The 14,537-nt window shown below is 41.6% G+C and overlaps 1 protein-coding gene and 1 long non-coding RNA gene across 2 annotated transcripts in view; one reads left to right on the plus strand and one right to left on the minus strand.

Annotated features, from left to right (window-relative positions):
- LOC148902793 (uncharacterized) overlaps positions 1-14,537 on the minus strand; it is a 32,587-nt gene that overhangs the window by 16,529 nt on the left and 1,521 nt on the right. Inside the window, exon 2 of the long non-coding RNA XR_016114324.1 lies at positions 1,163-1,215. This is a non-coding gene — a long non-coding RNA (uncharacterized LOC148902793). The remainder of the gene's footprint in view (positions 1-1,162; positions 1,216-14,537) is intronic.
- LOC148902795 (uncharacterized) lies at positions 1,676-9,282 on the plus strand. Its single transcript, XM_088991049.1, has 4 exons — positions 1,676-2,814; positions 5,568-6,022; positions 6,279-6,441; positions 7,260-9,282. The coding sequence occupies exons 1-4, from the start codon at positions 2,536-2,538 to the stop codon at positions 7,620-7,622; spliced, it is 1,260 nt and encodes a 419-aa protein (XP_088847175.1). The 5' UTR covers positions 1,676-2,535; the 3' UTR covers positions 7,623-9,282.

The following is a 14,537-nucleotide window of genomic DNA, read 5'->3' on the forward strand; positions in this document are numbered from 1 at the left end:
CTTATCTTACAACCTTTTTATTTCTTTAATTACAGTCGTCATGTAATGCGCCTCTCTTTCCAAACAGCGATTCCCTTTGACCTTCGACCTCCAACGCCATTCCATCAAGCCATAAATGACCATCACAAATGTAAATAAAGTGACTTTATGATACAATGCAGTGTATTTCTTTCATTACAATACAATGGCACATTTATTATACATAGAATAAGGTATTTTGTGTGTAGTTTTAAGGCTTATTTAGTTGAAAAGTATATTTTATGGAAACCCGGGAACAGATTATTCCCATTTTAATGGTTTCCTATGGGATTTTTTTTGAGATACACACTTTTCGCCTTACACACTCTGTCTGGGAACCAATTAAGTTCGTAAGTTGAGGTCTCACTGTATTTGAGTTATTCCCGATTGAACGGGGTCACCGTTGTTGGCTACCTAGCTAGCTATCTATTTGCAATCTATTAGGTGTCTAATTAGCTAGCTAGCTAGCTATCTATTAGTTATCCATTAGCTAGCTAGATAACTTGATCTATTAGAGTTATTCCCGGGTTGAGTGAATGCTGGCGCGTGTGACTGCCGCTGCTCGCCCAAAGAAAAACGGATCCTGTGACTATAAAGTGACCGTGAGAGTTTTGAAAGGCGCTGATAAATGAAATTTATTATTATTATTATGAATACCGTACACAACAGGTGTCAAAGTCAAGGCCCGGGGGCCAAATCTGGCCGGCCACATCATGAAAGTACATTACGTACAAAGTACAGTACGTGAAAGCAAACCAATTATTTTGGGCGGGTGTATATTACAATTAAAAATCCTTTATAAATGAATATTCTATATGCTATCTATTAGCTAGCTAGCTGGCTACCAAGTTAGCTATATATTTGCTATCTCTATGCTACTTGCTATCTATAAGCGATCTAGCTAGCTATCTAGCTAGCTATTAGTTATCGATTAGCTAGCCAGCTAACTTTCTATCCGAGTTATTCCGGGTTGAGTGAACGCTGGCGCACGTGGCTGCCACTGCTCACCCACAGCAAAAAACTGATCCCGTGACTGTAAAGTGACCTTGAGAGTTTTGAAAGGCGCTTATAAATGAAATATATTATTTAATTTACAACAGATTATTTTGTTACAGACAGTGGCTTTTTTTAGGTGTTCAATTACCTTACATGTTTCGGCGTATACTTCCGCCTTCATCAGAGCGTCACCACCACTGTCTGTAAAAAAGGAATCTGTTGTAAATTAGACAATATGAACTTAACACAACTATTACGTTAAATGTATTATTATTATTATTATTACATATACATGTACTCGGTTATTATCATTGGCAGAAAGTGTGCAAGCTGGAGCGAAGGCGCTCTTCCGCCACCTGCTGGAGACATGGCGGTGACATAATTGTAGCGCACAACGATTGACACAAATTCACAGTGAATGCAAAGTGAATAATACTCATGTAAACATATAAACATTCGAAAAAAAAATGTTGGGCCATTTAAAGTAGTAAAAGTTGAAGTTTTGCTTCAAATAACATCGGTTACGACGCATACATGTCACGATTTGGTCGAGAGACTCCTTATTTTGACGACAATACTCACTTTATAAAGCAACTATTGACCACAATACTCACCACAATACTCACAATAATAATTAAGTGAAACAAAAGAAAATGCAAAAAAAAAAAATACATTTTTATACTAATTGAATGTTTATACGTGAATAAATAAATAAACAATGAAAACATTTGTTTTATTTACTTCTAATTGATACTTTTGACGCTCACATTATTTTAACACGCAGCAGAGTCGCGAGTACGAAAATATCCTGATTTATGATTTCTTAAATTTAACATGTCGAGCACGTTCAACGTGAGAAAGCCACAAACAAACAAAACTGGGGTTAAAGGTGTAAATAACAGGTGTCAAAGTGAAGGCCCGCGAGCCAAATCCAGCCCGCCACATCATTTTTTTCGGCCCGCGAAAGCAAATCAAACTTGTTAAATTCCATGATGATTGTTAAAATCTGAGCCAAAATGTCATATTTTTGGATGTCAACCACGATAAAAGTCATTATTCTTGACTTCAGATTTGAAAACGAGTTATTCATTAATTTTCTGTGTGCTCTATATGTAATATTTGAAGGGATTTAAACATTGTAATGGGTTCCCCAAATTCATAACGGCCCTCGAGAGGAAACCATAACTGCAATGTGGCCCGCGGCAAAAAATGACTTTGAAACCCCTGGTGTAAATGATGAAAATGACAAGAACGCGCCCTGCAACCTGCTCGGATATCATCCGCAGTAAAAAATAGCGCCCAGGAGCAGGTTGCCATGCGACCCTTCCTGAATGGACCGTCTAAAAAAAGTAACTACGACTGTCCACGCCTCTTTTACTTTCTTTCATCTCGTGCAGAGATTTCGAAGCCTCTTCAACGTGCGCTCAACCGGAGTCAAATTGGTCAGGCGGTGCGTGTGCGCCAACCACGCATCCTCCTTTCCCTTCTCTCCCGGAACATCGTGTTCTTTGTGCGGGCACCATGACGGCTAAGCATCGGAAGGGCAAGAGCAACCACAAACACGAAGAGGACCACGTCAAAAGTGAAATTCCGGAATCCGAAGTTGGAACGGAAGGGCATAGTTACAAGTTTGTGTTGTTTGCGTGTCTTGTCGTTGTCGTCGGTGGTGCAACGGGAGCGTGGTTCTGCTACCAGCAGCACCAAACTTTGACCCACTTGACAGACACCGTAATGGGAATGCAGATGGAAGTGGTAAAGCTCCAGGCGTCACAGGAGACCGTGCGACAGACAAGTGATAAGGTAAGAACTGTAAAGGACAACCGACGTCTCCGCACAAGTTGTGTCTATAATTTGTAAAATGGCTTCAAATGACTTCTACTGAGCGTATTCTACAAAGATTCCACCGCATATAGCTATATTTTACGTTTTAAGACTCGCGCTGAATATTCAGGAAGTCTTGTTTTTGAGTTGGTGACGACTCCGTACGTGACGTCACTGAATGAAGGCCCCTGACGGAAAAAAGGACACATTGTAGCAGTCCTTCCATCACGTCAATTTATTTGGCTGTACTTGGCTGGTTTGAAAACTTCGTGTAGCACCAAAAAAGAGGCAGAAGAGGCCGACAAAGCTCCATGTAAGGAATTAATCAACCCGTGGAAACAGGCTGGCGACAAAGCTCCTGTGAGGAATTAATCATTTTCTGCCTCTTTTTGTGCTACATTTCCCGCCCCCAGATACCTCAAAATGGCATGAGCTTGCGTCCGAAGACGTCGGTTGTCCTTTAAGTCGGCATGCTTTCGTGGGTTTCGGTCGGACCACATGACATGGTGGTAATGATAATAATGGGATTCTGTTCCACAGGGTTGTGCAAAATTGCAAAGAGGCACTATACAGTTAGATTTGGGTTACTGTTTAGGGCAGGGGTCTCAAACTCCGGTCCTCGAGGGCGGCAATCCTACATGTTTTCCAAGTCTCCCTGTTGCAACACAGCCTCAGGTGCATTGCAACAGGGAGACTTGGAAAACATGTCGGACAACGGCCCTCGAGGACCGGAGTTAGAGACCTCTGGTTTAGGGAGTTAATGGCGATGGTGGAAGAAGCTGTTGAAATATCTGCTTGATTTGGTGTGCATGGCAGGTAGCTCCTGCCTGAGGGGAATCACTGGAAAAGGTGGTGGGCAGGGTGTGGAGGGTCCTGTAGGATTTACCGCGCAGAGCATATTTTACGCACGACATATTTACACTTATGGGATGTGTCCCAGCTCACACGCGGTGGCTCTAAAGCCCATAGTTGATATAAATAATGTTATTAATAATACAGTACACAAATTGGATCCGTAGCGTACCATGGCTAAATTTAGTCTGCAGTTAAAATGATACGGAACACAAGGCTTGACACTGTTTCCTGGTCAGCTCTCTCAGGGTAACCAGCAATAATGTGTACACTGAAATAGCTATATATTAACTCATTCACTGCCAGACGATGTGCAAATACTGTGTGTCCACTCCAGTCCGAGGTTTACATAAACATCCAATACAGTGTTAGAAACCATAGACTCCCTTCTGTCATCAGAAAAAAAGTTCATTCCTAAGTCATTTGATCTAGAGTTATCTGAGCTTGAAATGGGGGTGGCTTTACAAAATACAATACATGTAACAAAGCGCTAACATGGACAAAAGGCGAACACTGCCCCTTTGTGGAATTGAAAAAACATTGCCAGGGAGCTGACCACCGCTTTATCGGCACCCCACATAAAAACAAAACCCGAACAAATTCGGGAATGGCGCTCCACGTCACACTTCCAGAATTTAGGAATTGGCAGCGAATGAGTTAAATAGTGGCGAGTCGTGGATTTCATCACAAGGCCTTCAGTAGTGCTACGTCTGAATCAAACCAGACAGAAAAAAAGTGTGTTGTTTACTACAAGTCCACTAGAGGGTACCATTAGCCAGGAAATAACTGTCCAACCTTTCTTAATGATGTCCATTTTTCTTGAAAAGTCCATCTTGAAAATGGCTTGAGCAGTATATCTGCAACCAAATCCATTTCTTCGCCTCCTTCAGCCATTGTGGGTTGACAAAACTGCTATTAAATCAACACAACATATTTGCTTATGCAGCTCGCTACTGATAAAGTATGCTAGCTCTGGCCAGTATGCTCTTGTCACTACCGGCTTGTGATCATACCAATTTTCGCATACTATGATTGGCTCGTATCAAGCCAATCATAGTTTGATGGTCCGCCACCGACTAAATAGTAATGAACGATAGATAATATGTTGATCTGAATCGATGCTATAGCCAAGAATCTGAAGTAATTGTGGCAAACGTAGCAATCACACCTTAATGTCACCATTTGCACAGAATCAAAGGGTTCTTAATAGAGATTTGAACGTGAAGCCTTGGATACATTCCAAATCATTCTTGAAACAATTTAAAGCTCACACAATATAGTAGAGGCAAATTTAACCTAAACAGTAATGTCCTTGCAAGTTCCCTTAGCTTCATTGGATTCCATATTGATTTGGAATCAGAAACAGTCCGCGAGATCAAGCCCAGAATTGGTTTCTGTCTCAAGCTAGCTAGCTATCTATTTGCAATCTATTAGCTAGCTACCTAGCTGGCTATCCTTTTGCTATCTGTCTAGCTACTTAGCTAGCTATCTATTTGCTATCCATTTTCGATCTAATAGCTAGCTACCTAGCTGGCAATATATTTGCTATCTATTAGCTATCTTGAGAGTTTTGAAAGGCGCTTAGAAATGAACTATTATTATGAGCTATCTGGCTGGCTAGCTAGCTATGTATCTAGCTAGTTAGCTAATTGTCTAGCTGGCTACCTATTAGCTGTTAGCTAGCTGGCTAGCTTGCTATCTATTTGAGTTACTTCCGGGTTGAGTGAATGCTGGCGCATGTGGCACCCGCTTCTCAACCGCAGAAAAACCGATCCTGTGACTGTAAAGTGACCTTGAGAGTTTTGAAAGGTGCTAAGAAATGAAATGTATTATTATTATTTTCAAGTGGCTCATCCTGTTGCTTGCACTTCTCGTTGCAGGTACATGTTACAGATGATGTAGAAAGTCGCATCTCTTCTCTGGAAGAGTCGTACATATTGGCCCAGAAGCAGGTGGATGAGGCCTTAGCTAGCGCAGAGCACCTCAAAACGGCCGATATCCCAACTCAGGTGCTATCACTCCAAACGGAGATGAAATCTCGTCTAGCAGAGATTCAGCGGACCACCGTGTCTGTGGAGCAGCTGAGCCAGCTCCAGACAAAGTTTCAGGGGAAGAATGAGAAGTTTGAGGAGGTCGGACTTCAAGTCGAGGGCCTCGTTACGTTAAGCACCGATTTATCTAAGCGGATCCAAGCCATGATGGGGCGCCTAGAAGAAGCAGAAGTCATACTGAATGATTTTGGTGATCTTAGGGATAAACTGAAGCAGCAGACCGCACACCTGATGGGCTTGGAAGTGCAGCTGAAGTCCTACCAGACCGAGATGGCGACTATCAGGTTGGAGAAAGCAGCTTTTTGTGCTTCGGGGGAATAACTCCTGTCCTCTGACCCGTAATATTATGTTTGCTTTGTCAAAGCCTAGCTGGCTACGGCTTTGTGTAGCTTCAAGTCGCTGTTGGTAGACTTATGATCATTTTGAAAGAATTCACCAACTTATAAAAACGTTTGGGCTGAATAGTTGCTCGATGTTTTTCAGTACGCATCATGTGCAGAAGTAAAACCAATGAAAAACATTCTCCGTTTTTGTCCTCAGAGAATTGCTGCCGAACGAGCGATCGAACCAGCTCACACAGGATGACATGGAGGAACAGATCAGTGCACTTCGAATGAAAGTTCTGGAACAGAACTCAGCCAGCAGCCGCCGGCATGCAGAAGTCAGCGCTCAGATGGAAAACTTAAAGTGGCAGGTGGCACAGGTAAGAGTACAGAAACCAAGTTTTAGTTTTGCAAAATCAAAATAGCTTGTCGCGAAAAGACAACGAAAAGAGCCAAAACGTAAAGGAAATAAAAACAAAACACATCTTAGCAACAAGAATATGTACTATGACAATTGAAAAAGGAGAGACAAGACATGGCGTGACTAGTGAGATTGACTAGAAAATTCAACCCCTGCTAGCAAAGTCATGAGCAAGGTGAGGAATAATCCGACAACGGCTTGACAGTCCTTAAATACATGGCAATTGGTAAGAGCTTGGGCAGCAGGTGTCCACACTTAGAGCTCGTCCCTCGACTGCCATCTGCTGGTGACACACAAGAACAGGATCATGACACTAAATATTAATAATAATAATAAGTCTGTGTACGCTCTCAGTCGTACAGGAGTGGTCCATCGAAGAAAAGGATTGTAGTTAATGTAGTCTATTCAATACAGTGTAAAAATGAAAATTGTAAAGAGCATTACATTGGGGAGACTAAAGTCATTCTCAAAAAAAAACACATAAAAAAAATCAACATCGCAGGGATCATACTAGTGGACCTCAATCGGCAATACATATGCACCTAAAAGCTAGCAACCACTCCGTGTGTATCCCGAAAAATAGTTCAGATTTTCATAAATGTAATGTTTCTAAAACGAAAAGTTCGTAAGTTAAGGGGTTTGTAAACCGAGGTATCGCTGTACATGTACAACTGGAGAGAATACTACCTATGTTACTACAAAAATATTCATATGTACCATTGTTCGTAACTCAAATGTTCATAAGTAGGGGATTGTCTGTATTTTGTCTTCTTAAAGATGGTTGGAGATGTTGAGACTGTACCAGAGCCAGTGAATGAAGCTGAGGGAGTACCGGCTCCTTTTGTCGAGGAAAAAAGTGGAGCCAGAGAGGAGGAAGCAAACTTGACAGCAGCGGATTCTGACTCTGATGAGCCGGCGCAAGAAGCTTTAGATGATGAGGCAGAAACTGAAAAGGAGGAGCCACATTTGGAGGAGATTCTGAGCGATGAAGAGGAGTTTCTAGATGAGTTACTTCTTGATGGTGATGGTGATGATACCAAGCCAGAGGCTTATGGTCACGGTGACAACGTCGAGAGCCGAGGAGATGCTAAACAAGTTGAATCAGAAGAGAAAGAGATCGACGATGAAGTAGAACTGTAGGACGAATGCATTAGAAGACGGTGTTTCTGAGGGAGTAAGAGAAGCATAATCTAATAACATTGTACAGTAGTCTCATTGATTTATTGCACCATCACATTGCTGCTAATATTCTCGCCTTCTTTTTTTGTCACCAGAGAAGCAGAATGTCTTCCATCAGCAGCAAAAGTATGGCAAATATGCATGCTGTGCTATCAGGTGACACGGGTGGTCTTCGAAAGACCCCTTGTTGATAATTCTGCCACTGAACTGATCTCAAATACAAGATTTCAGATTTATCAGCCAATAACCTCACCACCTCCAAAACCTTTTCTTCCCCCTCACCAAGCTATTTCTGTCTTCATGTTGATTATGTTCCACTTCTTTCAAAATCTGGGTTGGGCACTTCGTGACAAAATTAACTCATTCACTGCCAGATGTGTGCAAAAATGTGTCCACTTCAGTGCCAGGGTTTTTGTCATTGACACTCCAATTCCAGGCCCCACGGAATATTGAGTTTTAGGACAACATAAACATTCAATGCAGCGTAAGAAATCGTAGCCTCTCTTTGCTTTCTTGTTACTGATCCAGCGATGAATATGATTCAAATAGTTCTGAAGAGGAAAGCATAAATGTTTGCAATCGATTAAAGGAGTCCTTCCATCTCATTTTGAGGCGTCTGGACTCCAATGTAGCGCCCAGAAAATGCACAAGATGGCGCCCAAGCTCCGCTGGAAATGGGCTGATTTGTCTGCTGGAAATTTGTGTCAACTAGTATCAAATAGTAGTCTCTGTGCAACACACAACAATTCACCATCGCGTTATTTATGTTTCTTCCTTCTAATTTCGCCATCAACACAGATCAACACGAAGTTTTCAAACCAAACAAAGTACCCAAAATGCATTGTGTGTCGCTTTCTCGGTCAGGGGCGTTCCAGACGTGACGTCACGTCAGGCATCGCCATCAACTCGAAAACAAGACTTCCTGAATATTCAGCGCGAGTCTTAAAACATAAAATATAACGATATGCGGTGCAATCTTTGTAAAATACGCTCAGTAGAAGTCATTTGAAGTGGTTTTACAAATCATGGACACCACTTGTGCGGAGGCGTCGGTTGTCCTTTAAGTGTGCATACATAATTTACAGAATATTGATTTGTAGACCAGGTAAAAGACAAACTACAGTTACTTATGGTTGTATTCAGCGACTGTTATCTGGATCTTCTATGATCAAAAAATTTGCAAACAAACAAACAACCTGCAATGATTGTGTTTGGTCTCATCTGGTCCACTGAGGAAAGGAGTAAATATTAGAATCTCATTGATGCGAGGTACAGCTAAAGCTAAACTTGGCAAAAACAGCCTAAAAATGTACGTACCTAATCATAGCACCCACTTGGAACATGACATGACAATCTGGGCGACTGGACGGTTAACAGGGATGCGAACCAAAAACAAAAAAAATAACATTAAAACAAACTATGCAATTCTAGACAAGCTGTGATTTTTGGTAGACATTCTGAAACACTATTGTAAATTCATGTTTCATAAGACTGGGTTACTTTACTACTGTGACAGTATTCGTTTTAATCACTGCTGTACATTTTACCCAAAATGCAACTGAACTAAGATGAACTTGAAGTTTAAAATGTCTTTAAAATAAACAAAACATTTTGTAAAGTGCGTCATTGTGTCAAAATCACTACTTGGTTTTGTTAATCATGTTCCATTCTTGCTGATGAGGCGGGAAGCCAGGACTGGTCACCGGCCAATCACATGGCACATATAGTAAAACAATCATTCACTCAGAAGAACATTTGTGTCAGCGCAGAGCTTCCATGCGTATGTGGAACTGTCGCGGCTTGGAATTGAAGCGGATCTACGTGGGACACATGCGAGACAATCTCTTTTCCGTCAATGGATGCTACAGCTTCATGTTTGCTTTCAAAACTTAGCACATTCCATCATGATGTCCTTGATCCACTGGTGAAAAGGACACTTTGATCCTCTCCTCTTTCAACTAGAACTGCTTCATGCAACAAAGAGGGTGCAGAAATAGCTTATGATTGCTCAACACTGAGCTCCGTGTGCCAACCGGTAGACCTCGATAAGGCCCGCATTTCATGACAAAAGTCATTGACTTTAGAACACATGGACATCAAAAGCAACATCATTTGAAAGAGCGAAGAATCAAAATAGTGAATTATTTCAAAGTACTGCGGGGACACACAGATTTTAATGTCATGCTGAAAAAGTCACAGGCATCTTCAGCGTATCTAAATTCCATTTAATCCAAGAGTAAATCTATATTGACTGCTTATTAGTTCAAATTTCACTAAGGAGCTGTAGCGCACTAGCGCAATCATGCAATTTAATAACAATTTACTCGAGCTAGGATGCAGATAATGTTTAAGCGAATGACAGCATTAAAATGTCAGAATAAGTCATCACTGATTCATTTTTGTTAAATATGAGCCGTGAGCAGAAATACAATATTTGGTCAAATAAAATTTGGGTTATGATTTGTGAAGGCGTGGATATGACTGAGACTTGGTAAAGCAGTAAGTCTAAGGTGATTGATTTCTGCATGTTACCCCACCCCATTACCCTTCCTTTACTCTATCCTTTTCTCTCACTCTCAGTCTCTCTCTCCGAGTCTCTATTTCCCCTCTCTATCAGATGTACCTTTATTCCATCCATCCATCCATCCATCCATCCATCCATCCATCCATCCATCCATCCATCCATCCATCCATCCATCCATCCATCCATCCATCCATCCATCCATCCATCCATCCATCCATCCATCCATCCATCCATCCATCCATCCATCCATCCATCCATCCATCCATCCATCCATCCATCCATCCATCCATCCATCCAGATCAATGATGCAAGAAAATAAGACCAGGACTTGAATGCACAAAATGATTTTCATGTCGTTCTCACTACGACCACTAGAGAGTACTACAGGATTTTTGGCCACCAGGCTCAACTGAAAAGAAAACATGATTCGTCCCCTTGCCAGCTGATAGTTTGGAGAAAATTGTTTTATGGCACACCTAAGTTGTAATAGAAGACGCAAAACCAAGATCTTCTTGTCAGCCAGAAACAATATGATCCCACCAAGAACATTATTGCACCTCAGAACGAGTCCGTTTTCACGACGGCTGTCATTCCAAATTCTTATCCCCGTTCCCCAAAGGCATCTCTACGCTTCAAAGCGACGAAGCCCTCGTCGCTGACGCAACATTTGAAGATGCGCTGCAACCATAGTTCTGCCGCTTACCATCTCACGGAGGACCCAGCTCCCCTCCCTCTAAGTGGCTTTGCTTCTTCACATCACATGGCTAAAGTGTCTCAACATTCCATACCATATTGGGCAAAACGCAGGAACTCTCTGAGTAGTCAGAGCTTTCGAATCCCTGCTTTTACCTTCTTAGCTGATACTGTGTTATGTGGGGTGAACTTTGACTCTGAACGCTAGTGTTGATTCCTCCCACTTGCTGTCGCGAGGGATGCATCGAGAAGCACTGTGTCAAACATCATATTACCCTTTGCAGTATGGCATAAAAACGTTGAACCCCCAACACCCCTCGGAGGCTGACCTCAGGTCAGAGGATCAGCTGCTCTCCACGGAGGCATCAGAAACAGAAATCAGGCGGTGGTAACGTGAGAGTCTCTGAGCATTACTAACAGGACTATATCTGGCTGTGATAATCGCTGCCAGGCTTTGACAGTAGCGTGGCCGACTAGTGCCCACCTCTGTTTGACTCTGCTATGACCCCAACAGATTTTCCACGTGGCTTTTCAGTAACAAAGAAGAGGACAGGTGCAGATGGAGTTAGTTCTGTGATCTCACCACCATGGAGCTGTTAGAATGTTTGGGAAGCTCTTGTATCGGGCTGGAGATGATCTTGGGAAATCTTGTTCAACATGCATATGACTCAGTGGTGGGCCGTCAGGGCATGCAAAGCAGTCTCTGCTGGTCTAAAAATATCTGAATCATAGACTAATGTGAATTAGTGAATTCTTATTAAATAATTCCAAATTAAACAGCTTTCTTTCATTGCTTTCCCCCTGTTGTGCTGCTTCCAGATGTGTGTTTTCGTATTTAAGCATTTAACCAATCACATTTCAGCCATCATTTGTCACCAGGATCAGAAATCTAGCTATACGCCTTCACAAACAATTCTGCAGGCCCTGGAGCATAAACATCACTATCGATGAAACTCTTGCTTTAACCAATCAGAGTTCGAGTCGGCATCCAATGGCCTGCTGGAAGGCGCTGGAAACGTCAGCGTTTTTGCAAACCATGATTGGCTAGTCACATGAATGGCTCGTCACTAGCCAATCATAGTATCACTAGCATTTGATACACGCATACTGGCCAGAGCTAGCACGCTATATCGGTAGCGAGGTGCATAAGCAAATATATTGTTGTGTTGATTTAATAGCGGTTTTGTCAACCTACAATGGCTGAAGGAGGAGAGGAAATGGATTTGGTTGCAGATACTGTATACTGTTAAAGACAAACTTTAAGTATAGATGGACATCATTAACAAAGGTTGGACAGCTAGCAAAAATAGTAAATAATATTGCAATTTTATGAGGTGAGCGTGAATCCACACATTCATCGTAAAAATTCGAACAGTTTAATGACAGTATTTTATCAAGTTTATTCAAGTCAAGTTACTTCTGGGCCAATGGCACCCTCTAGTGGGCGTGTAGTAATATCACACCACACTTGCAGCTTATTGATTCAGATGTAGCACTACTGAAGGCCTAGGAGTAACATGCAAGGCCCGCCACTGATATGACTCAATTGCTCCCAAAATGTCCGTGGCTTCACATGTTGGAAAACTCGTGCATGAAAGTTCAAACTATGTAGAATAGGGATGTGAGTTGCTGTAAATATTGTGGGCGGGGGAAAGTGTTGCACACCCCAGCTGCAACCTTTAATAGTCTGCATCACTGCCAATGTACTTCACTCTCTGTACACCCAACAAATACCATTGCTGTTATTCAGATTTGGAAATGCAGACGCAAGTTACATCGGTGCGCTTGTGGAGTCGCTTATCTTCAGTATTGCTATGGTTATTTTAAAAATGTGTTTGACCACTCCAAATTGTCCCTAGGTGTGCGAGTGACTGTTGTACGTCTTAGTGTGCCCTGCGATTGTCTGGCAACCAATTCAGGGTGGCCCCCGCCTTGTGCCAGAAGACATCTGAGATTTGGGTTTGTTTTTTTTTTTTGCGGGGGTGGGGGTGATAAAGCACTGCTCAGACCTCTGGCAATATTTTTCCCTCCCACGAGGGGGCAGCATTTGCATTTTGGACAACCACCCTCATTTAGAGCTCATTTAACTCCAGACCCATATAATTTAGGAATTAACTCTTTTTGTCTGATGAAAAGAAAGAGTCTAAGGTTTTTTACGCTACATTGAATGTTTATGTAGTCCATCCTAAAACTCAATATTTTGTGGGTTTGGTTAAGTAACCAAAGACCTCTGTGTGACTCAGTAAAGTTCTTTACAACAGTCAAGAACAACCACAATCATGAACATTTTATGAATTTAACAATTTATAAAGAATCGGCAACAGCTGCTAGTCTCAATCAAGATGGAGCTATACCATTATAACAATAATACATGTAATTTCTAAGCGCCTTTCAAAACTCTCAAGGACACTTTACAGTCACAGGATTTTTTTTTTTTTTTTTTGTGTGTGCGGGTGAGAAGTGGCAGCCATTCGCGCCAGTGTTCATTCTACCCGGAAGTAACACAGCAGCAAAGTTATGAAAGGAAGAGGAAAGGAAAGAAAGAAGTAGAAAAACAAAATACAGGAGCTGCTGGAAAGGCAGCCACTCTCGCGGCGCTATCTTGAAGTAAAATAAACAACAATAATAACAAAATAACAAATAATATCACAACACAAAGAGACAGTCATTCATTCTTCAGCATTTGCTGTACCCTCTTTGTGACATGAATCAGTTCTTAGAAGAGGCTAACAGTAACATTGTGAAGCTCATTCGTTCACTCCCCCAACTCCTTTCATTGGATCTTATTTCGCGAATGTGGCCATTGCGTAAAGTTTGTGTTTGTCTATGAAAAGGAAAAAAAATGTTATTGTAAGCAAACTGTTGCATTGCTTTGTATAAATCATGCAGCAAGTAAAATATTGTTGCAACGTAGGAGGACAGAGCTCGTAAAACCATCTGGCCCGTAACGGTTACGGTAAATGAAACTCATTTTGAAAAAGCCTGCATACAGGGTGACCCAAAAAGATGTGTACCCATGAAAATGTCAAATGTGGCTTAGATTAAAAGCTATTTATTTCAAATTACAACTACACATTATTCAGTTTATGGAAGACCATTCACCAGAGTTTCAGCTATTTCTGTCAATTTTTAGTCAATTTACGGCTTTCCCAAAATGTGTTCCAAAAGTCCACCATTTCGTTGCAAGTAAACCTGTACTTGTCTGACAAAGTTGTCAATCACTTTTACACACTTCTCTTTCGGGAAGGTGACCCAAAAATATACATCCTACGGAGTCCCTCACTGCAGCAATGTTTTCTCCTGAAAGAGGAGTGTGTAAAAGTGATTGACAACTTTGTCAGACGAGTACAGGTTTGCTTGCAACGAAATGGTGGACATTTGAAACACATCTTGGGAAAGCCATTAATTGACTAAAATTGACAGAAATACAGTGATACCTCGGTTTACAAACACCTTGGCTTACAAACTTTTTGTTTACGAATGTTAAATTTATGACAATTTTACCTTGGCATACGAACTTTACCTTGGCATACAAACTTTTTTTGTACACAATGAGTGATGTCTTTCACGAACGGGCCCCTTCTTCTAACTACAAAATGGCAGCCGACTGTCTTTGTCCTCTATTCACCGGCCACAGTCTTCTGTTAAAGCCACGTGAC

This window comes from Hippocampus bargibanti, linkage group LG01, assembly GCF_051943395.1.
Source record: "Hippocampus bargibanti isolate YZ-2025 linkage group LG01, ASM5194339v1, whole genome shotgun sequence".
Lineage (NCBI taxonomy): Eukaryota > Metazoa > Chordata > Actinopteri > Syngnathiformes > Syngnathidae > Hippocampus > Hippocampus bargibanti.